Source organism: Ambystoma mexicanum, chromosome 13 (assembly GCF_040938575.1).
Source record: "Ambystoma mexicanum isolate Mex_15411 chromosome 13, UKY_AmexF1_1, whole genome shotgun sequence".
Lineage (NCBI taxonomy): Eukaryota > Metazoa > Chordata > Amphibia > Caudata > Ambystomatidae > Ambystoma > Ambystoma mexicanum.
In genome coordinates, this window is record NC_090938.1 from 389,773,072 (window position 1) to 389,800,477 (window position 27,406).

The 27,406-nt window shown below is 43.8% G+C and overlaps 1 protein-coding gene across 1 annotated transcript in view; it reads right to left on the reverse strand.

The window, feature by feature from the left end:
* Positions 1–4,389: 4,389 nt before the first annotated feature.
* Positions 4,390–27,406, reverse strand: part of LOC138521256 (myosin-6) — a 149,569-nt gene continuing 126,552 nt past the window's right edge. Inside the window, exons 33-38 of the mRNA XM_069633953.1 lie at positions 12,555–12,758; positions 11,019–11,144; positions 9,155–9,430; positions 8,196–8,291; positions 6,761–6,895; positions 4,390–4,538 (exon numbers count right to left, since the gene is read on the reverse strand). Coding sequence (XP_069490054.1) covers positions 4,518–4,538; positions 6,761–6,895; positions 8,196–8,291; positions 9,155–9,430; positions 11,019–11,144; positions 12,555–12,758 — 858 coding nt within the window. The 3' untranslated portion in view covers positions 4,390–4,517. The remainder of the gene's footprint in view (positions 4,539–6,760; positions 6,896–8,195; positions 8,292–9,154; positions 9,431–11,018; positions 11,145–12,554; positions 12,759–27,406) is intronic.

A 27,406-nucleotide genomic window follows, 5' to 3' on the forward strand; every position in this document is an offset into this window, starting at 1 on the left:
GGTTAGTGTGGGTCTACAAACTGAAGATAAAACTGGCCCCGTTAAGAAACCTCTCAGAGTTGCTCCAATATTTCTAAAAAGGAAAACAAAACAGCCTGAGGAATTAAAAGCAACACAACCCAATCAAGATGGTAACTCCGACAAAGAAGTAATCACCATAGGAGATCTAGAGGAACAAAGTCTCACCAGGGACTTGAGTCAAGGTCCTCCACAGATGGAGGCAGAACCAAAGCCCATGCCATCAACTCAAGGGGAAGTTGCCAACGAAGAAATGGTGATGGGTAAAGGCGGCCAAGATCTTGTGGAGAAACCTGTGAATCCTTTTGCAATCCCTAAATTATGGCTCAAAGGGTCTAATTTTACCAAGGACAAGGGAAGCCTAAATAGAAGCAGTATTTTGTCATTGACTAGACAAATATCTGATCTCTATTTACTCTCAACGCAAGATATTGATTGCGTCAGTTTCCCGTACAATCAGGCTCCATGGGTAGCAGGGGTGGTGATGAAATCTCATCTGGGAGCCATAGCTATAAAGAACGCAGCGGCCGACCTGAGCAAAGTGGGCCTCGAAGACTGCCAATCATTGCCGATACTTGAGGGTGGTCAAGATCGATATCAATGTGCAACTGATCCTCGACTGATGGGGCCTTTTAAATCAAGGTCAAGCATCGAAGGAAGGTGGGCTAGTGGACAACAACAAGAGGGGGTAGGAGCAGGGGCCGAACCCAAAGAACAAGATCTGGGATCTCTTTCCGGGGATCATCACAGAGGTTTTTCAGAAGCTATCTGTGTCTGAGGACTCTCTCTAGTAATGCAATGTTTGGGGATTGTCAGTTGGAATACGTGGGGCTCTAGTTCACTTATAGAAAAAAATACAAAGTCATATATGTTTGAGATCCATGATGTGGTCCTTCTACGGGAGACTTGGCTCATGGAAAAATGGTATCTCAACGGTTTCCCGACAATTCATCAGGGGGCTCAAAAAGCTCCAATGGGAAGACCAACTGGTGGTATGATGATCATGATGGGAACTCCCACATATCCCGGTTCGATCAGCTGAACACTAGTAGGCAAGAGATTCTTGCAGTGACAGTATTGTTCCTCCATCGTGAAAATTCATTTATAAAAACTCCATGGATTATATTTAGTCTTTACTGGAGCCCCGTCCATTCTAATCTGTCTGACTTAGACAATCTATCGGATCTCTTATCACTCGTGTCGATTAAATATCCTGATGACAATATTTTGTTGGCAGGGGATTTAAATTCAAATTGCTTAAGGAATAGTGCTAGCGCTAGTGAGAAGGTTCCATATCTTTACATCGTCGGTGGTCTAATTTCTTTGGAGATTGCAACCTCTGAATAGCCAATGGGTCAATAGAGGGTGATATCCAGCCGCTAAAATATGGAGAAGTGGTGGGAAGTCATCCACAATAGACTACTTTGTAATGTCAGACCAGCTTTTTGATAACTGCAGGGAGTCTAAAGCTGTGGATAGAGGGTCCAGTGACCATATCCCTCTCTCCTTATTCTTTGATTTACATAAAATATCACAAGTTAGGGACACATATAATACTGTTCTATCGGTAAATCAGAGGGGAAATAGTGTCCGCACGTTTAGGCAGCAGGGTGACCAGTTGAACAACAAATTAGATAATCAAATAAATAGCATTAGGAGTAATACCACTCACCCACTAATATTTCCAGCCACATTTGTGGAAGCCCTTTGGGAAATTGACAAACCCATAATAAAAAAGGAAGGGCATCTAGTTAAACATCTTCATAGATTTGACAAAGAAACCGCCTCCCGTAAAAGAGATTTAAACCATGCTATACGTAAGCTCAAACAGGAAGGAAGTGACTCCAACATGATATGTAGGGAAATAAAAGCTCTGCAAAATAAACATCGAAATTGGTCTCATCTCCAAAGGGCAGGTAGATTGGATTTAGATGGAAAAGAGATTTTAGGGGCAGTAATGGAGTCTATTTCCAGAAATTTCAGGAATTTAATTAGCGGCTCTTCCTCAACGAATTCCAGCTCTCAGTCCAATTGTATTGGTGAGCTGGTTTGGATCAATCATTTTCAATTTAAATTTAAGGAATCAAATCCAATCGACTGTCAGTTGGAAGATGATCAGAAGTGGCTATTAACCATGGATGAAAATCAGATAGAGGATCTCATCCGCAGCTCTAAGAAATAAGAGCATCTGGCCCTAATGGTCTGACCAATGAAATCTTATGGAAGTCAGCTGGATTGTGGTCTTCCATTCCATTAGCTCTGTTTAATAACATCCTGAGCTCTTGTAAAATCCCACCTTCATGGAACAATGCAATAATCATCCCGATCTTCAAAAAAGGGTGAGAGATCCGACCCAACCAACTACAAACCCATAGCTTTAATGTATGTGCACAGTAACATTTTTGCCAGACTGGACCTTAAAGACTTGGAAGAATGGGCGGACCAAGCCAATATAATATCAAAACATCAAACAGGCTTCCACAGGGGTCTCTCTACCTCACTAAAGGGCACAATATCGAAAATCTTGTCTACCAACAATGTAAGGCAAACACGTCTGTATGTGGCGTGGATCGATCTCTCTTGTGCATTTGATACCATCAACAGAGGTAAACTATGGTGTAAATTGAAGAAATGGGGTATACCACATGGGCTCCTGGCGATAGTCATCCATCTGCATGAAGCCACCTCAATCCAGGTTCGCTTGAACTTGGGGGGAGATGTGTCCTCAAAAATAGCAACAACTAAAGATGTTAGACAGGGGTGTATAGTGGCACCCTGTTTGTTCGTTTTGTTTTTGGCAAACCTGTGGAACTACCTCATGGGTTTGGCATTTGCACCCTCATGGATGGGATACCAAAAGATCTGTGCTTTAGGTTATGAGGAGGATATAATGCTAATGGATTGTACAGAGATAGGACTGCAAAGGTTGATTCTTGCTTTTGCAAATTACGCTAAAGAAAATGACCTGCTGATAAATCCCTCAAAAACTGTTGTCATGGCTTTAAAATCTAATAAGGGAGGCGTAGTAAAAAGAAATTTGGGTGGTATGTTGAAAATATCAAAGTGCCTATTGTAAAAGAAACAAAATATTCAGGTTATCAAATTAGAGCAAATTCCCTGATTGTAGCGATTGAGACTCACCTCATTAATAAAATCACACAGTTTGTAAGTCAGATGAAATCGATTTTACACAAATACTATAAATTCTGACATTTTATCAAGCCAAAGTAGTCCCAGTTCTGATGTACGGGATGGAACTCGAATCCCTGACTTCAAAAATCAACTGGAATCGATTGGAGGGTGGATTGTGGAAAAAAGTCCTAAACCTGCCACCCTCCTTATCAATGTCACAGTTGAGGTATGAGCTGGGTATTTAATCATTAGCTCCCCAAGCGGAGTGGAAAAGAATGGCCCTATTTAGGCTTATTATAGTTCCAACAAAAAATTCTCTATATGATGACATTAAGTGTCTTTTGGATTTAAATACCAACCACTTTTTAAATGATCTCAAAAAGGATGCCACGCAGCAGCTCATACTATGTAATTGAACAGAAAGGGAGCTAATATAAAACGCAGTAAAAGTGAAGAAAAAGTTTGCAGAAAGCGATTGGATCAGAACAAGATCTATGTTTGTGGAAATGAAAAATATTTTGGACATACTACCTCTTGATAGACCTTTAGGTGAGTTACCAAAGTATTTGTCTAAATTTCTGAACAATTACTGGAGTAAGGTTTCGAATGAATTTGATAATAACAAAAGCGACTGTCAGGATTAGAAAGAAAGCAGCGAAGAGGGAGGGTATATGTGACCTTTGTGACTCGGGGTGAAAACAAATAGTGAACCATCTATTGATGGGCGATTTGTTCACGATTCTTTATTGGTTGATGGCTGAGGAATTTTGGAAAACATTATGTGAAGGGAATGCGGTTTTCTTGGCGCTGGAAGTCCTGAGATTGCTAAAGGAGATCGAAATATTGATAAATCCTTGAAGGTTTACAGGTCCCCTCCGTTTGGAATTGAAGTTTGAGCCTTCTCAAAGCAATAGACGTCATAATGAATTTGAAATGTTGAGTTATTAAATCAATGTAGTGGGGGTGTATCCTGTGAATCATGTGGAAATTTCCTTAGTCTTATTTTTGTTTCTTCTCATGAAATTTCATTTTTTTATACGATAACGAATGCTATCAGTATTTTATGATTGATTGGTAGCATGATTGCTGTATTAACTGCTCTGTTGTTTTTTTCTTTATTCTTTTGTACCTTTGTGTGTCTTGTAAATTGATGACTTTCTTGTGTTTGTCTGTTTGTGGAAAAGTCAAATGTTGACTGTATCACAAATAAAAACATTTTTTTAAAAAAGAGATCAGTCGTTGTGCCACACAGAGTTTTATTTAGGGAAATATGTCTACAGGATGGCCAGGAGGGATCACAGTCAAGGTGGCTGCCACTGTGGATTTTGCGCCCCCCTCGAGCTGTTTGAGCGGATACAGGGGTGTTTTCATTCTTCATCTTGCAGTTTCTGGGGAAGAGAAAGAAAAGTAGAATCAAGGAATTCATGAGTACAATGAAAAAGGGAGTCTCCGGGTTACGAGCTGTTGTACGTGACAGTAAAGAGTGTGGGGTATTTTAGTTAATGTTCAACAGAGTGGGTTTGGGGAAACAGTCTGCCATTGTGGGGTACAGAATACTGTGCTGGGCAGTGCTGGAGACATAGTTGTCAACATAATCCATTCCAATCTGTAGGTGCTTATCCAGTCCTGGTTTCTTCTATGCATTCTGGGACTTGTAGTCCGAGGTATATAATGGGAAAGTGGAACTACAAGTCCCAGAATGCAAATTAAAAAAACAGGACTAGATACGCATGTACAGGTTGGAATGGGTCACGTTGGCAAGTGTGGCTGGAGAGATCAGAGTTTTGGCATAGAATATATTCTACATGGCAGAAAAGGTTGTGATATGCTTGCGCTGGTGTTGGACGATATGGTTATCAGAGAATATACGCAGGGCAGAGCAGACTTTGCGAACAGTGAGATTTCTTGGAAGTTGAATATCAATGAAGGACTGTGAGGATTGTAAGACAGTATACGGCTGTGTAAATAATGCAGAATGCCAGGATAGTATACACAGAGCAAGACAAGAGGCTTCTGGGAGAGTACAATCTGGATCGGAATCTTGGACGCTGTATGAGTGATTGGGCAAGGAGTCACATGCAGTGTGAAAAACCCAGCACTAAATAGAGCCCCGAACCTTTTTACACCCACTTCTAATGATGTGAAATTTGACCTCCACAAGTAGGTGTCAAACCCCGAAGTAGACAGGGAGAGTTGTGAGAAAAGACTCACTAGAATAGGGCAGAGGGGACCATGGTATGTGATATGTTGGTGTTGCACGGAGAGGTTTGTTGGGGCAGAAGACGCCAGTTTAGGACAGAACATTCTGGGATAGACTACGCCTGTGGGTGAGAGAGAAAACTATGAAATACGCTATACCTGTGTAGAACGGAGACGGGTGCAAAATGTTTATTTATGCCAGTGTAGTTGGATGAGACAGAGGATTTTGGGATAGGATACACAGATGCAGGGCAGGGAGGATGTTGGCATTGGCCTGACCATCGTAGCAGAGAGAGAATTCTTGGCTACGTGGCAGTGTAGGACGGCGAGCATTGTATAACAGGATATACCTTTGTAGAACAGAAAGGGCTGTGAGAATTCTTTGCCAGTGCCACAGAGCAGAGAGGATTCTGGTGTAGAACACCAGGGAAACACATATTGGCCCTCATTACGACCTTGACGGAGGACCATGGTTCTAATAGCACCATGGTCCATGCCGCTAAGGTCAGGATTCTGCCATGGTGGATGGCGGAATTACCGCCCCATTCCAAGGTGAGTGGGGCGGTAATTCCCCATTCACCAATGGCCCCTTCCCCATTCCCATTTTTGCCCATAGGGCATAATGGGAATGGGGAAAGGCGCTAATTACGGCACCGTAAATTACGGTGCCGTAAATAGCACCAAGGTCCCTTTGCGGCATGGGTTTTAACGCCTGCAAAAAGCCGGCGTTAAAATCACGATCCCGCAAAGGGACCTTGGAATCAGGCGTTAAGGGTCGGCGCCGTTTACGGCGCCGTAAACCCCTTAACGCCTGGGTCCTAATGAGGGCCATTGGGTATATTACATAATGGCGTGGCATTCAGTCGATGCCAGCATTAGGATATGTCACTGTAACCTAAGGATGCTGATAAAGGTTAGACCAATTCAGGTCCGAGAAGATCGCAGAGTATGATAAAGCTGTGAAAATCTGGAGGCATTCTTCAATAGCATGTGCCAGAACACAACTGAGGATTCTGGGTTATGACTCGGTAGTATAGGACTCAGCGGACTGTAATACATGATGGGCTTGTGTTAGACAGAGTATGATGGTGTGTTGGTATATGCAGGTGCTGGACACAGAGGATTGTTGGGCATGAGCCAACAGTTTAGGATAGAGAGGATTCTGGGAAAGGATAGGCCAGTTTGGGACCGATAGAATTGTTGCAGAGAATATGAGCGTTTAGGACAGTGACTACTCTGGGATAGGATAGGCCTGAGTGGGATGGACAGAATTCTGGGACACAATATACAGGTGTAGGAGAGAGATAATTACCCACATTGCACACAGGGAGATTTGTGATATACTACTGCCATTGCAGAACACTGGATTGGAAGTATTGTGGCCTCAGTTAAGGAAAGTCCTGGTACCCACCTTTCCTCCAATGTCGCGGCTCTTCGCACGCAATTTGTTGACCTGCGATTCAGCAATGTCGGCCCGTTCCTCGGCCTCATCCAGCTCATGCTGTACTTTGCGGAATTTGGCCAGGTTGACGTTAGCTACTTCTTCCTAGTAAGGGACAAAACAGCACATTTAATGGGAAGATGAGGGGTGTAAAAGAATAGTGGCCAAAGCGAGTTTCGTAAGTAGAAAGGTGAATCAGGGAAAGAGCAGATTGACTGGATAGGATGAAAATGGCCATAGGAAACGGTGATTAGACAAGAAGGATGCAGGAAATTAGTAAAATGTTTAGACGAGAGTGATGTGAGTTAGGAACACAGTGAGTGGGAAAATGTGATGTGTGGGTGGAGTGAGGCAACTGCAGAAGGGGGATTTGAGAAAGTAGCAAGGTGGTTTGGCCTGATGTAAGGAAGGAGTGAGATGGAGGGATAGGAGGATAATTAGGACAAAGCAAGGTGATTGGACAAGAGGGGGGTGGGAGCATAGTGAACCAACAAGACTGATATTCACACTATGCATCATGGCTGAAAAGAGTTGGATGGAGGGAAGAAGCACCAGGATTGGAGAAGACGGGTGTGGTAAAAGAGGAAGGTAGCTTGTGAAGAGACATGATATGATAGGTTATTTATAATGCTCTTAATACCCATAGGTTCCTAAGCGCAGATCCGGGGATCGAACCTGTGTTGCTCTGCATCGTCTTGCCTCCAAGGCGAGCATGTTGCCCCTGAGCTAGCCTCCCGAGACATGCAGAAGATGAGAAATGTGACTGGGCAAGAGGCATGTAGTTAAGAAGCAGCATGGCCAACATGTGCTTTCTGGGAATGGAAAAAGGGACAAGATAGGAGGCATGTGGGAACATAAGACGGATGAGGGAAGGGAGCAAGGCGATTGGGTGAAAGAGATAAGGGTAAAGGGATAGGGAGTTTGAACTGATACTGTATGTTAAAAGAGCAGGACAGCTGGCTAGAAAAGGTATTGAGAAGAAGTAGGGAGATTGGATAAGGGAGAGGTAGGTGAAGGGCGGGAAAGTAAGCAGAGAAGAGAAATGCATGGCAGGTTATTGGACAACAGAGATAAACGAAAGGAGTAGGTTCATTAGACAAGACATGAGCATTAAAGAAGGCATGTGATTAACAAGGTGTTATTGAAAGAGACATCCCAGACTTCACCTGTCTCTTCAGAGACATTCAGATAAAGAAGACAATGGTTTGTACTGTCTCCACTGCCTGGCATGTGTTGCTCACAACAAGAAAGCTGGATTGTGTAATTGAAGGGAAAGATACACTGCCTTTGCCTATCATTTGTGAGACAGCTACTGTGAGTAATGGTACGGAAAGCTTATTACCACCTCCTCCGACTGTCTCTTGTGAGACAGCCGGTTTGAGCGATTGTAGGAGAAGCCACTTACCGCCTCCTCAGCCTGTCTTTTGTAGGCCTTCACTTTGAGCTGCAATTTGTCCACCAAGTCCTGCAGGCGGGACAGGTTCTTGCGGTCTTCCTCTGTCTGGGGAAAGGAAGGCAAAGGCTCAAAATCACTACTGCAATTACTGCCCATTCACTCCACACTCAACTAAAGCAGAGACATGCAGGCGGCGGACTATGTGACCATGCCAGCACTGTCGCATGGCCCATGGCTGCCTGGGTGAATTCCCATTGGGCATGGCCTGATTGTTTACTTCTAACAAATTGGGGTAGATTATATGCCTGAGCTTCTAAATACATACTGCTCTTACCGACCATGGCTGGTGGTAAAAAAAAATTACTCATCGTAGAATCTTCGCGGAGGTCAAACTCCCCATACCTGGAGGAATATTATGTCTCCCCCAGTTAGGATATTTTCCTGAATGCTAATTACACATTTGTGTCACCCTACCTTCCACAATCTTGGGGTAGGTATAAATACATCTCCCCTCTATTCCAGAATAATTGTTCATAACTGTCTCCTATCCTTGGTAAGTAAACAGGCATGTTCACATCTTCCAGAATTGTGAAGTAACGCTGTACTCTATATTAGGAATGTAAATCTATTTTACTCCATTTTATAGAATCTTTTTTGAAGCCCTCAACCCCACACCTAGTTGGTAATTGCATCATTCCCGTCTTCCAGAACCAAGTAGAAGGCCTGCCTCCATAATAGGTGGGTAAATATACATTTTTGTTTTGCAGATCCAACTTGGCGGCTTTGTACCCCATACTTGACAGGTACATTTGACTCCTTCATTTTCCGGAATATTCGAAAAAGATGTGGCCATATATGTTTCGCCACCATTGTACAAAATCTGCTTGGGAGCTATTTTCCTATATTTGATAACCATCTATCTTTCGCGTACCTCCCAGAATATTCTTGGAAGCCCCGCCCCACTATACCTGATAGGTCAGCTCCTTGACACGTCTCTCGTACTTCCGGACGCCTTTCACTGTCTCGGCGCCCCGCTTCTGCTCAGCCTCCAGTTCATTCTCTAGTTCCCGCACTCGGGCCTCCAACTTCTGCACCTGCTTCTTGCCGCCTTTCATGGCGATCTGCTCAGCTTCATCCAGCCGTTGCTGAAGGTCCTTGATGGTTTGCTCCATGTTCTTCTTCATGCGCTCCAAGTGAGAGCTGGTGTCCTGCTCCTTCTTCAGCTCCTCCGCCATCATGGCCGCCTAGGTGAGAAGACATCACAGAATAACCAATCGCTTGCAGCTCAACTCGATCTCTAACAGTTTGTTAAGCAAGGAATTGCCAAAACATTATGGCAACTAGAAATCATCAAGACCAATACAAAATGTCCCCCGATTTATTGCTTACGTGGCGGCGGAGCATGGTATAAAACCCAATAAAATAACATAAACTCTTTTGAAAGAATAAGGCAAGGAAATTCAATGCCCAACTCTTAACGAATTACTTGGAAACCAGTTGTATTATATGTGATGTAACATTAGTCTAGTAAATATACTTATCAGATTAAATGTTAATTTAATTTGTTTATTTAATCCTGTACTGACTTCCACAACAATAGTGGCATGGCACTTGTACATATAGGTGGCATTGCATAATTCTTGCAGATGCCCATATTGGATGAAATAAGAATACCTTTACCCTATACTAAAACTTTGCATGTGAAATCTAAATCGGTTGACTAAAGGTTTACTAATATAAGAATATTTGTTTCTCAAGAATGTATGGATCTAAATAACTGGTTTCCAAATCATTATTTCATCTTAGGGTTGATTATTAAATGATGTTACATGTATACTTTAATAACTGGTCTCTAAGCAATATGTTTGTGGACTTTGGGGCCAATTTACAAAAAGATGTTTCCCGCTTGATAGTGCCAAGCCACAGGAAAGTGGGGAGACTGGTACCAGGTTGCACAAGGGAGTATTTACAGATCCTGCAGCTGCTGCCACATATTCCTTTGTCCCTGTAGTTCTGTCCTCATGCACAATCTGTGGGTTGTGATTGTGTCGCAGTGGGGTTGTCAATAGCGCCCAATAGACCACATCCCTAATTCAAAAGAGGATTCACAATGGGATGCACTCACCCTGTGGCTCTTTTGCCTATGTCTGGTCTGTGTGTGAGCTTGCGGTGTGGTGCAGTGCAGGGGTATGTGTAAAGAAGGCAACGTTCATGCGAAACACCTGCTGGCCCTACAATGACCGCAAGTGAAACACACTGGCATGGCAGAGGGGTTGATATGATATGATATGTTATTTATAATGTGCTTAATACCCAGAGGTTTCTAAGCACGGACCCTGAGATCGAACCTGTGGTGCTCCGGGTCGTCTTGCTTCCAAGGCAAGCACGTTGCCCCTGAGCTATCCATCACTGAAAAAAAGGTGAACATGAAAAAGATGAATTGCAAGTGACAGGCCCTTCAGGGACAGCCACCCACAGTGCAAACCCCGCCTTCACATGTGTGCAGGGTTGACATAGTCCTCCACCTGTGTAGATGCAGGTAATCAATGAACACCTAGGTATTTGGGCACAGTTCCAACATATAGATATGCAAGAGAGGCTGGATGCAAAGCGCTGGCATTTGCTGCCTGGACCTCCTTATGTGTGAAGGTGCCCTCTGCTAATCAAGGGACCCAAGTACATACACTGATGGATGCAGGATGTGGCAAGCACTACTCATCACATCCTGCCCTCAGCAGGGGTTGCGGAACATTCCCCAGAATGCATTGCTCCTGACAATATGACAGCCAAAGTAGCCTATATGGTTTGTGAAGGCCTGAAGTAGATACTCACATCAGTGATGGCCTTCTTTGCCTTCTCCTCTGCGTTACGACACTCCTGGATGGATTCCTCCACCTCGGTCTGCAGCTGGGACAGGTCTGCATCCATCTTCTTCTTCTGGTTGATAAGGCTGGTGTTCTGTATAGGTAAATGAACAACAGTAATTCCAAAAGTTATTCAAACTTTATTATGAAAGCTCAATAGAATTCCACTGTTACACTGATTCTACCTCTAAAGTCAAGACCCAAGGGAATGTCACCAATAAAGAGAGTGGCCAACTTCATTCCTCCTCTAGAGTGAACGATCAGTGGAATTTCATCACTGCAAAAAGTAACCAATAGGATTTGAGGGTTACAGTGAGGCCTCAAAAAGATACCTCCTATATCATGAAGGGCTATTTGGATTCCAGGTGCACTGAGAGTGACAAATATGATTGCTTGCCTACAGAAAGTGACCAATGAGATTTCATTACTACCATAAGAGCGCATGACTCTTTTACGGGTACAATTGGATTCGGTGTCTATTGCAAGTGACCAAAGGGATTCCACCTCTGATGTAAGTTTCCAAACAACCTTCTTTCTTATTACGGAGCATCTAATGGTAACCATACAGTGAATGACCAGTGGGACTGAAGCTGTGAGTGTCTCATGGGATTACTCATGTCCTGTGTGTGACCTATGGGCTATAGCCTCTAAGGGGAGTGTCTGATGACATTCCAACTCCACGTTAAGACTCACACACGCTTGGCTCCCCAAACTGATTGACAACATATTTCCTCCTTTACTGCAAACATCAAATAAGATTCCATATTTACAGTAAGTCAACAATGATATTCTTGATCTACAGTAAAGGCACCATAGAATTTCTAGAAGTTGTGTTACCAATATAGTTAGGACAAACTGATTGGAGCATGCCAAGACTGGATGGGGCAGTTGCTAAAAGGAGATCGGAAAGTAGGACACATAACTGCGCGGTGTAAAACTAGCCCCTTAGTGCTGTCATTTAAGAAGGAAAAGGTGGGGTAGATCATACCATGCACAAGTGGTGGTTTGGAATGCACTATTTAAAGGCTGGCCAGGGGGAGCAATGGAAATTCCACTTAGGCCCATCACCGGACAATGGATGAGCTGATCCCTCACTCTGTGTCCTGTTGATGGTCCACACCTTCTGGATCTCCATGAAGGCTGCTTATACGGGAGTGGAAGCACTGCATGCTCCCTTGGCTCAGGTCATGCTGTAGTTATCACCCTGGTGGCAATAGCTGCTTTCTATAGCAGAGCTTCTTTGTGGTCCCTCACGCTGGTATGCTTTAGCCGCTTCCTCTATCTGAGCTCTGTTGAAGTCCCTCATACTGCAGTGTGAGAGATGTTCCATCCCTCAGACCGCCATAGAGCCCCCATCATAAGAAACAGAGGAACTTCTCCTTTTCTCCGTGCTCCCTTGAGGATGCTCATCTGAAGAGTAGGAGTGGCTCTGTTAGGATCTCCATTAAGGTTTCTCACATTTGATGGGGAGCTGATCCCGCCCTGTTCTGTTACGTTTCCTCACCTGGGAGTGTAGGAGCTGTACCCTCTCACTGGTCTCGATCAGTTCCTGCTCTGCCAGCTTACGTGCTCTCTCCGTCTGCTCCACCACGGCCCGTAGCTCCTCCAACTCAGCCTGCAACAAGTTGTTCCTCCGCTCCACAATGGCAATGTTCTCTTTCAGGTCATCATTGGCTCGCATCACGTCATCCAGCTGCAGCTGACTGTCCTGGGTAGGAAAAAAAAGATGGATGAGTTGAGAATGTATGACAAAAGCTGCATGTGTGTAGGCCTCATGTGCATAGACTGGGTGTGATATATGTCATGTCGTGTGCAGGCATTGTGTGGAATAGGTCACGTGTGATGCAGGTCATCCGTGGTACAAGTCGATCATGATACAGTCTGTGTGTGCTACAAGTCCACTGGTCATAGAGGAGAAGTACCCCTACCTCATGTCCTGAAGAAAAATACAACAGGTATGCTAGTTTTGTGAAACATACCATATGCAGCATTTCATTTTGGACTTTGTATAATAAATATGGTATACATACGGCATCAAATTATTAAAGAACAATACAAACTTTCATTTTCCTATCAATAGACCTTAACTCCTGCTGGGTGATGCAGCCTGCTGCTACAAAAACCCTCTGTGAAAACTGGAAAGAAATACTTTTGATAATTCTCCATACTGGGCTACTGCACGCCTTTGTGGCCTTTCTATGCCCCGATACACGCTTTGGGAATGATTCCAAGCTCCCGTTCATTTTCCTATTTCAGCTTGGACCCTTTTCCCTGTTTCACCCCAGGCCAGAATGTCAATGGGGAGTGAATGGCATCAGCAAGCATACCACAGAGTGAATGGCATCAGCAAGCATATCACCGAGTGAGTGGCATCAGCAAGCATACCACTGAGTGAATGGCATCAGCAAGTATACCACCGAGTGAATGGCATCAGCAAGCATACCACCGGGCCAGCGACTACCCAGCCCTCATCACTGCATCTGACAAAGGTGACACTTTACCTCCATTCACTTTGGGCCAGACTGTCCTTCAGACAGAAGAGTTTTGTTCTATCTGTGCCTGATTAAGTCCTCTGAAGATTACGAAAGCTTGCAAACAAATACATGACTTTGCTAGCCTAATTAAGGTATCAACCTGTTCGCTTTTTTGGATATATATATATTTTCAGGGGATTCTGCCAAAGGCCTATCTGTGATAAGACTAAAGAAAGCCTGCCTTGGATTAACAGGTGGGCACCCCCTAGGTTAGATTGAAATACCCAAAGGTTTGGTAGCAACGGCTGAGCCTAAGGGATGTCCCCTTGTACATCCAAGGTGGGCTTTCTAAAGACTTGTCACAGATAGGAAAAATCTCCTAACAGGGGTGTTACAGCGGTGGGATTGTGTAGCTATAGACACGCTGAAACATGGACATACAAATGTTCAGGGAAACCATACTCTAAGGATGGTCTCCAGAAAAGGTATGTGTAAAAGTATCTTGAACAAAACAGTATTATGGAGAAATTTAAGCAAGAGGCTCTTGTTTCACTCAAAGTTGAGCAATTTACAGATGTTTATTAAAAAAGAGGCCTCAGCCAAACAAGGAAACAAAAGTGAATTGATCCACATGGTGATAGACTTCCTTCCAGAAGTCCCAAAGTAGACCTGTATCACCGAGACCAAATATTGATTTAAGGGAGGACATTGAGGTTGACTGTGATTTGAGCTCAAATTTGGGCGCAGAGGAAGAAATAGGATTTGAGGAAGACTTAGCACCACCTAATAGGCCTCCTCCAACCAAACCTCCCATGCCAATGAACCCACATACCATGTTTCGCAAGGTCCTCCTTGAGTTAGAAAAAAAGAAAGCCATGGTTTTGGAAATTGAGTTGCAACTGGAGTACAGAAAGCTTGAATTGAGAGAAAAAGAAATGTGCAATAGATAAGGAAGATGTCTTTTGGTAACTCTCCTTCACTTTCGGGGTCCTCTGGTATGGATGCTTCCTGCACCAGAAAACCTAAGCTCCCTGAGGAACTGGTGAGTCAGTATGATGGTGAATTTGATATGATTGATTGGTTGAAAGCTTTTGTATTAGCATGTGAGATGCGAGATGAGAGTGGGGAGATCAAGTCATTTGGGTTCTTTCTAGGCTCCCCCAGAAGGGCTGTGATGAGGTTTTGGAGATGGATGCAGTAGACAGGAATATAGGAAGGACTACATTTTGGTCAAACAAGCTCTTATAGCCAGGTATGAGAAGACCCCTTCCCAATATCTGAAAAGGTTAAGGGAGTTTAAGAAGAGAGATGGAATGTTATGGGCCACCTGGGTTTGTGAATTCCATAAAAACTTAGATTGGTGGATTGAAGGCCACAAAGTAAGAACCTTTGAGGGCATGAGAAATCTCCTCATGCTGGAAAGCATTTTTGATGTCTATTCCCCACAATTGAGACAGGATCTGGCTGGCTAAAAAGAATTTGATTCCAAGAAGCTAGCAGTAGTTGCTCACTTGTGTTTAGCTAACAGGGTCAGTCATAAGGATTATGGGGCTCCTCAAAAGAAAGAGGAGGGGGGAAAAGCACAAGAAGGAAGTCAAAGAGATCTCCACAAATAACTCATCCAAAGAGGGCTACAAAAATAACATACCAAGAAGCAGAAACACCATAGTAAATTCAATAGGGTTAGTGAAATCTCTGGAGCAAAACCAGAGGCAGGTTACCAGAAACCCTCATTCCAGAGAATCTTTAGTAAATGTGTGGCATGTGGGCCTGGTGACCATGTGAAAGGCAACCCCAGATATAAGGGTGAAGCCTTGGGGTCCAATCTGTCTCCCTAGCCTTCAACCAAGAGGGAGAAGCCCCTATGACATGTGCCAAATTTCAATCTCTAGCTCAAGAACAAATTGGAGTGCAGGTCAGAGTTACATTAGTATAGCTTGGGTCACGGGAACAAGAGAGTCAGAACATATACAATTCCATTCCAGATAACACTAAGGAATATTTTAAGGACAGTTTTCTCATCAATGGGGTATAGACATCTGCCATCAGAGACACTGGGGCCAGCATCAAAGTGGCTGATGAGAGTTTACTCAGCCCAGAGGCAGTAGCTAAGGCTCCTATGAGGCCAACCAAGCTTGCAGGTGGCCCTATCCAAATGCTCCTACTAGTGCCTGTCAACTTGAAGTGTAACCATATGACTGTCAGGATTCCTGTGAGTGTTCAGGCAGGTACTGGGCTCCTGGTCAATGACCTGAAGGTCTTAGGTGTTGTCTCAAGCACAGCAGAGCCCACACGTCAGAAAGGCAAGGGCTGAAACAAGGAAGGCTAGAGAGGACAGCTTAAAGGACCTCTCACCAAAGACTAAGGAGAAATCCAGTGTCTTGAAAGGAAGGAATGGCATCAAAGCCAACACTAAATTCAGAAAAGGGCTCCACGAACCAAGAAGCCCAGGGTCACTGAGGTGACCCTACCACCAGCTAAGGTGACAGCATCTCCTGAAAATCCCCCTAGTGGTTAAAAAGAGGTGGAGGACATTCAAGCTTGCTGGGAAGATCTGAATCCTAGAGGCCATCCTGATGTGCAGACTTTACTTGCTGAAGGTGGACCCTCTAAGGGGAATTTCAATAAGGGACTAATAGAGTGTCTCTCTCTGGATGGCCTGCACAGACAAGCAGCATCCCAGCTTAAAGGGCAAGATCCTGGGAAGCATAGGATCTACTGGGAGGATGTCCTCCTATATACTGAGCCTACAGAGTCTACTCCAAAGGATGACAGACGTTGAATGGCACCCCAGGAAGATAGACCCTTACTTTTTCAGTTGGCCCATGAGGTGCCTCTTTCGGGTTTACTTGAGTATCAAGAAGACCAAGGAAAGGTTATCACGGTACTTTTACTTGCCCCAGATTGGTGCAGCAGTAGATAAGTACTGCAAGAGTTCCCACACTTGCCAATTGTCTGGCAAAAGTACAACCAAGATTATGGCACCCTTAGTGCCACTCCCAGTGTTGGGAACACCTTTTGAGAGAGTGGGGATCGACATAGTTGGTCCCCTTGGACCTCCAACTTCCTGAGGCAACAGATGTATTCTTGTTGTAGTTATATTATATCCTTGTGAGTAAATATCCTGAGGAAATCCCTTTGAGAACTATAACTGCCCAAGCAGTTGCAAAGGCCCTACTTGGTATTGTTAATAGAGTAGGATTTCCCAGAGAAGTGGTATCTGACAGGGAGACCAACTTTATGTCCCACTACATGCAAGCCGTGTGGAAAACCTGTGGGCTATCATATACGTTCCCAACTGCTTACCATTCTCAAACAAATGGATTTGTAAAGAGGTTTAACAAAACCTCGAAGAGCATGATGGGAGCTTTAGAGGAACTCCTTCGCAGGAAGTGGGACATTCTACTACCATGTCTTCTCTTTGCTTATTGAGAAGTACCTCAAGAGGAAATGGGCTTCAGTACCTTTGACCCCTCTATGGATATCAGGTTAGAGGCCCTTTGGCCCCAATCAACAAAGGATTGGAGGCTGCTCCACATATGAAGCCAGTGAACATCACTGACTATGTGCTAGGACTGAGAAGAAGGATGGCACAGATGATGGCCGAAGTCACTGAGAACATGAAAGCTGGACACGCCCTGGTCAAACCCTAGTATGACCAGAAAACTAACATGGTGGAGTTTAGTCCAAACTAGTAAGTTCTAGTGATGGTCCCAGTAAGTCTCAAAGCCTTACACGACAAGTGGACTGGACCCTCCAAGGTTGAAGGCGAGGTTGAAGAGGTCAAATATTTGGTAGACCTGGACAATCCCAAGGAGGCCCCTGGGGCCTTCCATGCCAACCGTCAAACGGCTTATGTCCCCAGAGCAGAGATAGGTGCTTTGCTCCTAGCCCCTGGCCAAGATGAGGAGGAGAGTGAACCGTGGCCTGACCTACTTCAAGGACACCCTTCCGATGGAACAGTAGAGTGAGTACAACTCTCTTCTCATCTGACTCTGGTATAGCAGAGGGAGGGAAAAGCTCTGTTAACTCAGTTTGCCCCCGTTTTCAACTACACCAGGGCTGACTCCTTGCCGACAGCATGATATTTACACTGGTGATAGTGTCCGTGTAAAAAGCAGGGGTTACAGGATGTCAGACAATGTGAGTAATCACATAAAAACAAAGGTCAGTAAAATGCTTGACCTCGGAGTAATTGAACTCTCCAGCAGTCCATGGTCTAGTCCAGTTGTACTAGTATCAAAGGCAGTTACTTAGATTCTGTGTGGACTGCATGGCCTTGAACACAGTCACAAAGACTGATGCCCATCCTTTACCAAGGAAAGATGAAGTGGTGGATAGACTTGGGTCTGCCAAGTTCCTCAGTACATTTCACTTGACATCAGGCTGTTGGGAAAACACTCTAACAGACCGTGCCAAGGGAAAAACAGCATTTTCCACACAATGAGGTTGTTTCCAGTTTAGGGTAATGCCTTTTCTATTAGGAAAATATGCCTGCAACCTTGTAAAGACTGGTGAAACATGTCCTGAATGGGATAGAGACCTTCTGCATGGCATACTTGGATGATATATCAGTGTTCAGCTCGACTTGGGAAGAACTTCTTTGCAGGCTCTTCAACAGGCCAGTCTGATCTTCAGAGCCAGCAAGTGACAAGTTGGTCAGAGTAAAAGTGGTCTACTTTGGACACAAGACAGGAGGGGATGAAATAAAGCCCTTATCTAGTAAAGTCCAAACTGTACATGTCTGTGAGGCCCCTACTACTCAAACTCAAGTGAGAGCCTTTTTAGGCCTCGCTGGTTATTACAGGAATATCATAGCTCACTATGGGACCAGAGCACCACCCTTGAATACAATTTCCTCTCCGAAGTACCCTAAGAAGGTGAAAGGGACAGAAGAATGCCAGAAAGCCTTTCGGTGTGGAAAGGTTCCCTTTGCCAAGCTCCAGCGCTTAGAGCCCCTGATTACTCTCAACCCTTCCTTGTACAGACTGTTTTTGGGGCAGTCTTGATATGAGAAGTCATTTATAACACGCCTGTACACAAGTGTTTCTAGGCACGACATGATGAGGGAGGGAATTGATTGATTGATTGATTGATATTTTATTTCTATCGCGCTCGTACACAAGTGTTTCAGAGCGCGACAAGGAAAGGAGGGGAACAGGGGAGAACAAAACAGCGATCTTACTAGGCCCAGTGACATTGAGAACGTGCAAGTGCATGGGAGAGGGGGAGGGGAAAAGTGCATGGAAGGGGGGAGAGGTGGAAAGTGCGAAGCAGAGGAGAAACAGATAAATAACAATAAATAAATAATAAAGCAATTTGCAAGTGCTAGGTTTAAGGCAGCAGACAGGGTAGGTCCGATAAGTGCAGGAAGAAAAAGGAGGGGCTGTATGGGTACAGATACAGTCCCCAGTGCAAGGGGTGGCCTGGAGGCAGTGCGGGAGGGTAACAGGATGAGCAGGTACATGGGCCCAAAAGACGGAGGGTGGCCAGGTGCACAGTGCCAAGAGAGAACAGATCAGCAGGGGAGAAGGGGAGCGAAGGCAGAAGAAAAGAGGCAGGTCTTGAAGTGCTTCCGGAACCGGAGATGGTTCTCCTCAAGTTTTAGAGTGGCAGGGGGGCTGTTCCAGAGGGAGGCCCCAGCCGAAGACAGAGATCTACCCCCAGCTCGTTTCTTAGAAAAACGACTGACCCTGAGTGAGTTGGAGGTAGAGGAACGAAGAGCTCGAGAGGGGAGGTATTTGCGGAGGGATAGCTGAAGGTATTTTGGACCCAGGCCCCAGAAAGCCTTGTGGACAACGCAGAGGGTTTTGAATTTAATCCTTGCATCCACTGGGAGCCAGTGAAGAGATTTCAGAGCTGGAGTGATACGATCCCAGGGCTTGAGGCCAAGGACAAGTCTCGCAGTCCTGTTCTGGATTAGTTGCAGAGGGTGGAGAGTAGAGGCAGGTAGATTTAGAAAAAGGCTGTTACAATAGTCCAAGCTAGAGAGAACCAGAGCTTGAGATACCATGAGCGTCTGGGGGAAGGAGAGGAAAGGCAGAGTACCTCTGAGGAGGTGCAGTCGGAAATTTGACTTTTTAGAGACCTCAGAGATGTGGGCGGAGAAGGAAAGGGTGGAGTCAAAGATGGCCCAGAGGTTCTTAGCCTCCCCGGTGGGGGTAGAAGGAGGGCCAAGGGAGGCCGGCCAGAGAGTGAGGGGAAAGGATGGTGAAGGTGTGCCGATGAAGACAGAGGGAGGACAATACAAATGTTCTTACTAGGCCATGTGACATTCCTTTGCAATGGCCTCCCTGCCCTTCATTCAGATTGTGAAAGTGCGACAATGGATATGACCTTGTCTCTGTGCTGGTTTGAGAATTTTAAGACTGCTTCCCCCTCTGCGTGCTTAAATGGTGCCACACTTACCGACGTGTGGGTTCCAGTTTAAAGAACTGTTTACTCTCGGGCTTAGATAATCGTAAATATGCACAGTTTCAAGTGTCTCTCTGTTGACTTTAAATATCAGGTGAGGGGCCCTCTTCAACCTCAATGGCTTACATACCATGACTTTCGTTTTATTGGTGTTCACTTTTAAGCCTCTCTCCTTGGCAGAATTAGAAAATAACATATTTAACTTTTGCAATTCTTTCAGAGTTTTAGTGTCACCTGCAAAAAGAAGGGCTGCTATCTTCTGGCCCACCCATGCTCGGTGCATCTGTATCTAGACCCATGAGGGTATCTATCAAGGCATTAGTGTATAGTGAAAAAAGCAAAGGCGCCAGTGCACATCCGTGCCTTATACCAATCTTTATATCAAATGGTAGCGTAAGTCCGTTCTCTTGTCCTCCTCTGACATTTGCATAATTATTGTAATACAAGAGCCAGACCGTAGAAATTAGCTCACTTGGTATTAACATCTGTTCTTATGCTCGGCATAACTTATCTTGTGGTACCAAATCAAAAGCAGTTTGGAGATATATAATTGCCAAATAAATTGGTTGTCTTTTTAATAATACAACTGTATACAGTACTAGTAAAAGTCTAAGAGATTGGTCAAAAGTAGAACTACCGTTTATGAAACCAGCCTTCATGGGAGAAAGAAGGCTGTTTAATTGTCACCAATCCTCCATTCGTTGTTGTATTAGCTTGCTAAAAGCCTTGCCAAATGCGTCTAAAAGAAAAATTGCTCAAGAATTTTGAGGGAAATCACAATCTCTCCTTTTAAAAATAGTACTAAAATCACCCCATGCCAACTGCATGGAACCTTTCCCACTAAAAGAAGCTAATAAAAAATGTGTATTAAAAACTGAGACCATATTTCAGGTTGTTTCTTAAAAATGTCAATGGGAATAAAATCTGGTCTTGGGGCTTTTCCCAATTTTTTGGGCTTGGAGGGCCATAAGAACCTCAGATACCTGATAGAGTGATGTCTTTACATAAATGCTATCAACGGGCCTGAGTGGGTTACATGAAAATTCAATAGAAAACCTATCATTATATACATTTTTATAGTAATCCAACAACTGGAGGTCAGATATATTGTTTGAATGTTCATTATCCCCCTGTGCTGTCTTCATATATACAAGTTACCAGAATTCTTTCTTATTCACAAATTTTGCAGCCATGTTTAAAGCGGTCCATGCCTTTCTATCACGCGCCCCTTTTTTCCATTTGATGAGTTCTTCATAAACCGTTCTCAAATATTTAACAAAGTTGGAGTCTCTATTCTCTCCCTTACTGAGTTAATTTACAAGGGACCTTTTTAGTCAGTTTGCATTCTACACCATACCATTTGTTGTGTTAATGGTAATTTTTCTTTGTATTGGGCCTTGTGAGGTTTTTGGTTACAAATGGCCTTTATTGAGCTAACCAGTTCTTCGTGGACATCCTCAGAGTTATAGACATAGTTTTCTAGTAAAGGTATTAATTTAGCTTACACGTTTGGAACATCACACTCTGGATTGAGTTTGGGCCAATGGTGTCTTAAAGGATGGTCTCTAACCCTTTACCTGTACTATTGACTCTATTTGGAAAGGATACATTGCAATAAATGGGATTGTGATCACTCTCAGTTCATTCTAATACCTTAAAAAGTGTTACATATTTCCATGAGAGTACATCAACTAAGATGCAATAAATCCATGAGCATTTGTTTGGTGTTCTAAAAGTGGGACCTGCAGGGGACTCTAGAGCCCATCTTCCATTGCACACCCTTAACCCCAAGGAAAACATCAGTGATGCACCGAGTTCAGTGTTCCTATAGGCAGACGAGGAGTGTACAATGCCAGGGCTGGGATCCCCCAAATCTGATCTTACTTTTTTATTAGATCATATAAACCTGAATGCGGTTCCAATTGAAGATTTATGTCTCCCATCAGAATTAATTCATCATAATTATCCTGGCAGCTCATATCATAGAGGGATGCCATTTATTTTGAAAAGTTATCAATTGCACTGAGCTCTCGTCTTAAAAAGACATTCATAAGGGCGTAAGTAAGATTACTTGGTAATCGGACTCTAATAGCCAGAATGCCCTGGGAGTGAACTTCTAACAGGGTACATTTGGCATTTAGTTGATGTTTTATCCCCAAAAGCAGTCCTCCTTTTGGTCTACCTCTACTTCCCTTGATTGCCGAGGTATTAAACGTTTTGTAGCCTATCAGGAACTTTAACTATGCTAATTGTGCACTATATTGTCACATGCCTGACACTTACACACCAAATACTCATATTCCTTACATCCCACACTTTATGAAACATGATCTTATGACACATGCACTTAAGATACATGCACTCACGGCACGCACTGTTATGACATGCAGTGTTACGATATACACTCTTACCATAAGCACTCTTATGACTCACACTCTTATGGCACATATACGTATGTCACACACACACACTTAAGATACATTCTTTTATGACACATTCTCCCTCCATGTGCTCTTACAACAGACAAATGTATGGCACATGCTCTTATAAAACACACTATTACGACACATGCTCAGAATCAATACTTATCTCCTATACAAACCATACTCATAAGAGTAGGAGAAGTACATTCCATACATGAGCACTGATACAAGTATCACTTAAAAGTCAGGATTGGCTTTTAATAAATGTTTTATATGTATGTGAAATGTATTACAGATGTAAATAAAAACTCACATCAAATTAAAACCTCACTTTAATGTGTTTTAATAGATATAGGAGATTTGCATTTCATATAACTTCGCACCACACACTATACGATACTTATAGGCCATACATAGATGCCAAACACTTACACGCCAAACACATTTATGCTACACACACTTATGCCACACACATTTACACCATACACTTGCTTATGTATGGAAGGGCTGAAAGATATGTTAAATGAATGAAATTCTTCTACACGAACTGAACACGTTTGTGTGTAAAATGTACAATACATGCATGTGCATTATAATATGTATAAAAACTCACATCAAAGCCGAGATTGACTTTTATGTCAATTCCCATATGTACATAAAATGAATATGAGATGTAAATTTCATACATGTACAAAATTTAAACTGTATGGCACGCACACTCATACACTTATATGGCATAAATTTAAACTAAATACACCGTATGCCAAACTACCCACTAAAAAACGAGTGGATTTGGATATAGAAAAAACATCATGAATAAGGAGTTATGATTATTCTAACAAGGAGCAACGTTTACAAAGAGTGGGGAATAAGAATGTTAAGGTACAAACACCCACTGCATAACACTACACATTCAACCTTGAAACTGTATAAACACTCACTCCATACCACTACAAATTCAACCTGAACACTCACTTCAAGTATTAGGTAGATTACAATAGTTGAAGCAAGTGCTAAGGTTGGATTTGTAGTGGTATGGGGGAAATTTTATACTTTGAGCTTCAAGGTTGAAAGTGTAGTGGTATGCAGTAAGTGTTTGCACCTTAACGTTTGTTATTTTCGCTAGACATTACTTGTTGTTAGATGAACCTTAACTGTATTTAAAAATGTTTTTATATGTATATGTACATCACAGATAGTTTGGAAATGCAGAAAAGGCACGTGGAACATTGTCACACTTTCCCATTTTACATCTACTCTTCAAGCACCTCTTAACAAGCAAAGCAATAGTGCAATCGTGTCTTAGAGGAAAATGGAGAACAACCCACAAATGTGATAGAATTCTGTCAGGATAAACATATCCAGAAAAAAGAAGCCTGGACAATGAAAACCATCCCATAAGGTTGGTAGGTCAGGCCAAAAACACAGAGCCATCAAATGTTTTGTGAAGCTCAGGGAGGAAAGTATTATTCCAGAGGGATTGTACCAGGGTGATTTTATTTTCCCAGCCTATATGTCTGTGAGTCTCCACCCAGATCTAAGGATGTGGGTTGTTATCGTGCGAGGGGGAGGGCGGCCCACTATGTGATATAAGCTTTCGATCGGGGGTATGCCATGTCTCGCTGCTTTCTATGCTCGTATGTGCAGTATTTCTGGATCTCCATGCAATATATCATTTATGGTCGCCATCTGACTCACCCAGTAGTATGTTTGAATATTGAGGGAGTTCAATCCCTCCCTCCCATACAGAACGTTGGAGGGTACTTAGCGCTATCCTTGGGTGTTTGCCCCCCCATAGAAGCTTCCACAGTGTCTTGTCTATTTTGCAAAATTCAACGGCGGGAATGTGTATAGGGGCATTTTTCAGTATATATAGAAAGCGGGGAAGCGCCAACATCTTGAAGAGTGCTGGTCAGTGGCAGCGTCACTCAGTGGTTCACGTCTTGCATGAACCGCTTTATAATTGGGTATAGATTATGGGACACCTAATCTTCCAATTTGTTTGAGATCAGGATGCCCAGATACCTGAATTGTACCATCTCGACTCTATATGGGGAGCCCTCAGGGGGTATGCAGTCTATTCCTTTAATCATGAACAGTATCGATTTACCCCAGTTCACTTTCAGTCCACTGAATCTGCCATATTGTATCAGTATCCGTTTGATAATAGGGCAGGGGACCCCCGGGTTACCCAGGTAGATCAGTAAATCGTCAGCATAAAGTGAGATCCTGTCTTCCCAAGCTGGGTCCCATCAGAATCCCGACCACAACGGTGTGTTTCTCAGTATTATTGCTAGGGGCTCAATTATTAATGCGAATAGCATGGCTGATAGGGGGCATCCCTGTCTGGTTCCCTTTCCCAGCTGGATGTTACGAGAGGGCCAGCCGTTCACTCTTACTGCTGCTATGGGGACGTTGTACAGGAGCTTAACCCAGTTTAGGAATTGTTCACTAAAGCCCATTATTCTCATGATTACCCACAATGCTTCCCAGTGGACTGAATCAAAGGCTTTCTCAAAATAAATTGCCAACACCGCCAGTGATTCCTGTGGGGCTGGTGCTCTTTCAAGCGCCAAGTGCAGCCTACGGATATTCATCCTTGTGGATCTTCTTGGGGTAAACCCACATAGGTCCGGATGTATCAGGGACGAAATTACCTTTTGGAGTCTGCTGGCGAGTACCTTTGCTAGTATGTTAGTTTCACTATTTAACAGGGAAATGGGCCTACAGGAGCTACATTCTTCTGGTGGCTTCCCTTCCTTTGGTATTACTATTATGGTGGCTTTACGTAAATCCATAGGAAGGATCTCTGCTGTTCTGGACTGTTCGAACCTAGTAAGCAGATGCGGTACAATACCGTCACTATTTAGCTTTTTTCAAATGTCCACTGGGAATCCGTTCGGGCCTGGGGTTTTACCTGTTTGGAGTTGGGAGATGGCTGTCAATATTTCTTCTTCAGCAATATTACCTTCCAGTATGTCTGACTGTTCAGTGTCCAGTGTGAGGAGAGTAATCCCGTCTAGTGCCGTGATGTCTATCGGGACATTTGGGGAGCTGTAGAGCTCCACATAATAGGATGCAAAGCATTCAGCTGAGACTATTTTGGCGTTCGCGGTTTTGATATTTATGATTTGTTAATGGCCCTCGTCTCTTTTTTCCAACCAGACTAGTAATTTACCCGATTTCTCCCCTGTTTCATACAATTGGGCTCTCATAGCTTTGTGTGCCTTCCTGGCGCACTCTAGTGTACATTATGCAATTTCTTCTGTGCCCATATCAGTGCTCTATTTGTCTCTGTTTCGTTTGTGCCTACATGTTGCGCTTCCCTGCGCACCACTTCTTGTTCAGCTTCTTCCACCTTTTCCCGGTGTGCCTTTTTCTGTGCTGCTGTCAATGCCAGGATCTCCCCTCTCAGTACCGGATTATAAGCTTCCCACAGTGTTCCAGGATTGTCTACGGAACCTGTGTTCAGCTCAAAATATGTGGAGGTAGTATCGTGTATTTTTTCCACCAGGTCAGGGAACCCCAGGTAATAGTTGTCCTCTCTGTTTCAATTTATATTAGTAGTGGGGAGTGATTGGATATGCCCTGTGGGAGTAGGGATGCACTATATGTGTTGTGAATATTCTGAGATGGTAAAAAAAAGTAGTCTATTTTAGAGAGTGAAGCATGCGCGCCTGAGTGAAAGGAATATTCGCGAGCATCTACATATAAGTCCCACCATACGTCCCTCAGCCCTAGCGCGGATGCAAAGGTTGCTAGTTTAGTGTTGGATGTGGGATTCCTCCCCCTGTGTGGGGTCTAGTGTATTATCCATGACCTCACTGAAGTCTACACCTAATACCCAGATGTCTGCTACATTCGTGGCGAGGATGGGAGTGATCTCTTCCAGTAGTGTAGATATAAGTGCTGGTGGGGAGTATACTGCCATTATCGCAAGGGTTTGGTTCCAAATTGTGGCGTTTATATGTACATACCTCCCCCCAGTGTCATGGGTCACCTTAGTTATCGTTAGTGGGAGCCTCTTGTGGATTAGGATCAACACTCCTCTAGCACCCATGGAAAAACCTGCATGCATTGCGGTACGGTAGTTGGTTCTTTTCAAGAGGTTGCATATCGTTCCAGCAAAGAGTGTTTCTATCAGGAGCACTATATCAGGTGTTTGTCTATTTATAAATTGCGTCACCAGGTGCCGCTTGATGCTAGACCCTAGTCCGTTGACATTCCATGTCAGAAGTTTTAAGCGTTAGTTAATTGACGCAGTTGGTGGTACCATTGGATTTGTACCAGTGTGGACTGTTGTTATGTCCTAAGGGAAATGACTGTGTCTCAGTTACTATCATATGCGCTGTTGCTATTTTGCTTGTGTTTGGTGTGGTCACAATACCTCTGTGTGTGAAACAATAAACAGATAACTCATACCCAACTCCCCCCTCCCTATACTCCAACCCCAACTGAAGCATCTGTCGCCCTATTGTAAGCCTAGAAACTAATAACACACAACACACATGCATTAATTCCTGACAACTTGGCATCCCTGACCTATGCTGGAGTCAGTGCACTGTTGTCAGGTACGTTAACTACGTTAACTGGGGGGAGGCGGTTAAGGCAGCGTTTCTTGGGCCGCCAGCCATCTTGTATGTTGGTTATTGCAACCCTAATTTGACACTGCCATGAGGCAGAGTAGCAGTTACTCAAATGAGACAGGCACATTTGCTTGTCTGTCTATTGTTTGCGCTCATTTATTATCTCTTTGCGGTTATACCCTCACTTGTTGCTGTTGCCTCTCATCCGGTGGTCTGTCTGGGCGAGGTCTATTCCTTCGATTTAATTGCCTTCTCCATTGATTCAAGTATCCTTCCAGGTGACGTTCTGCCAAGGCCCATGCCTCTTTTGGATCCGTGAAGTGTATAGATGTGCCGCCATGGTATATTTTCAGCTATGCCAGGAATAATAGGCCGTACTTCACCTTCAGCATCTGCAAACGTTTCTTAAGAGGATCAAACGATTGTCTTGCTTTTTGAACTTATTTGGTGAAGTCAGAG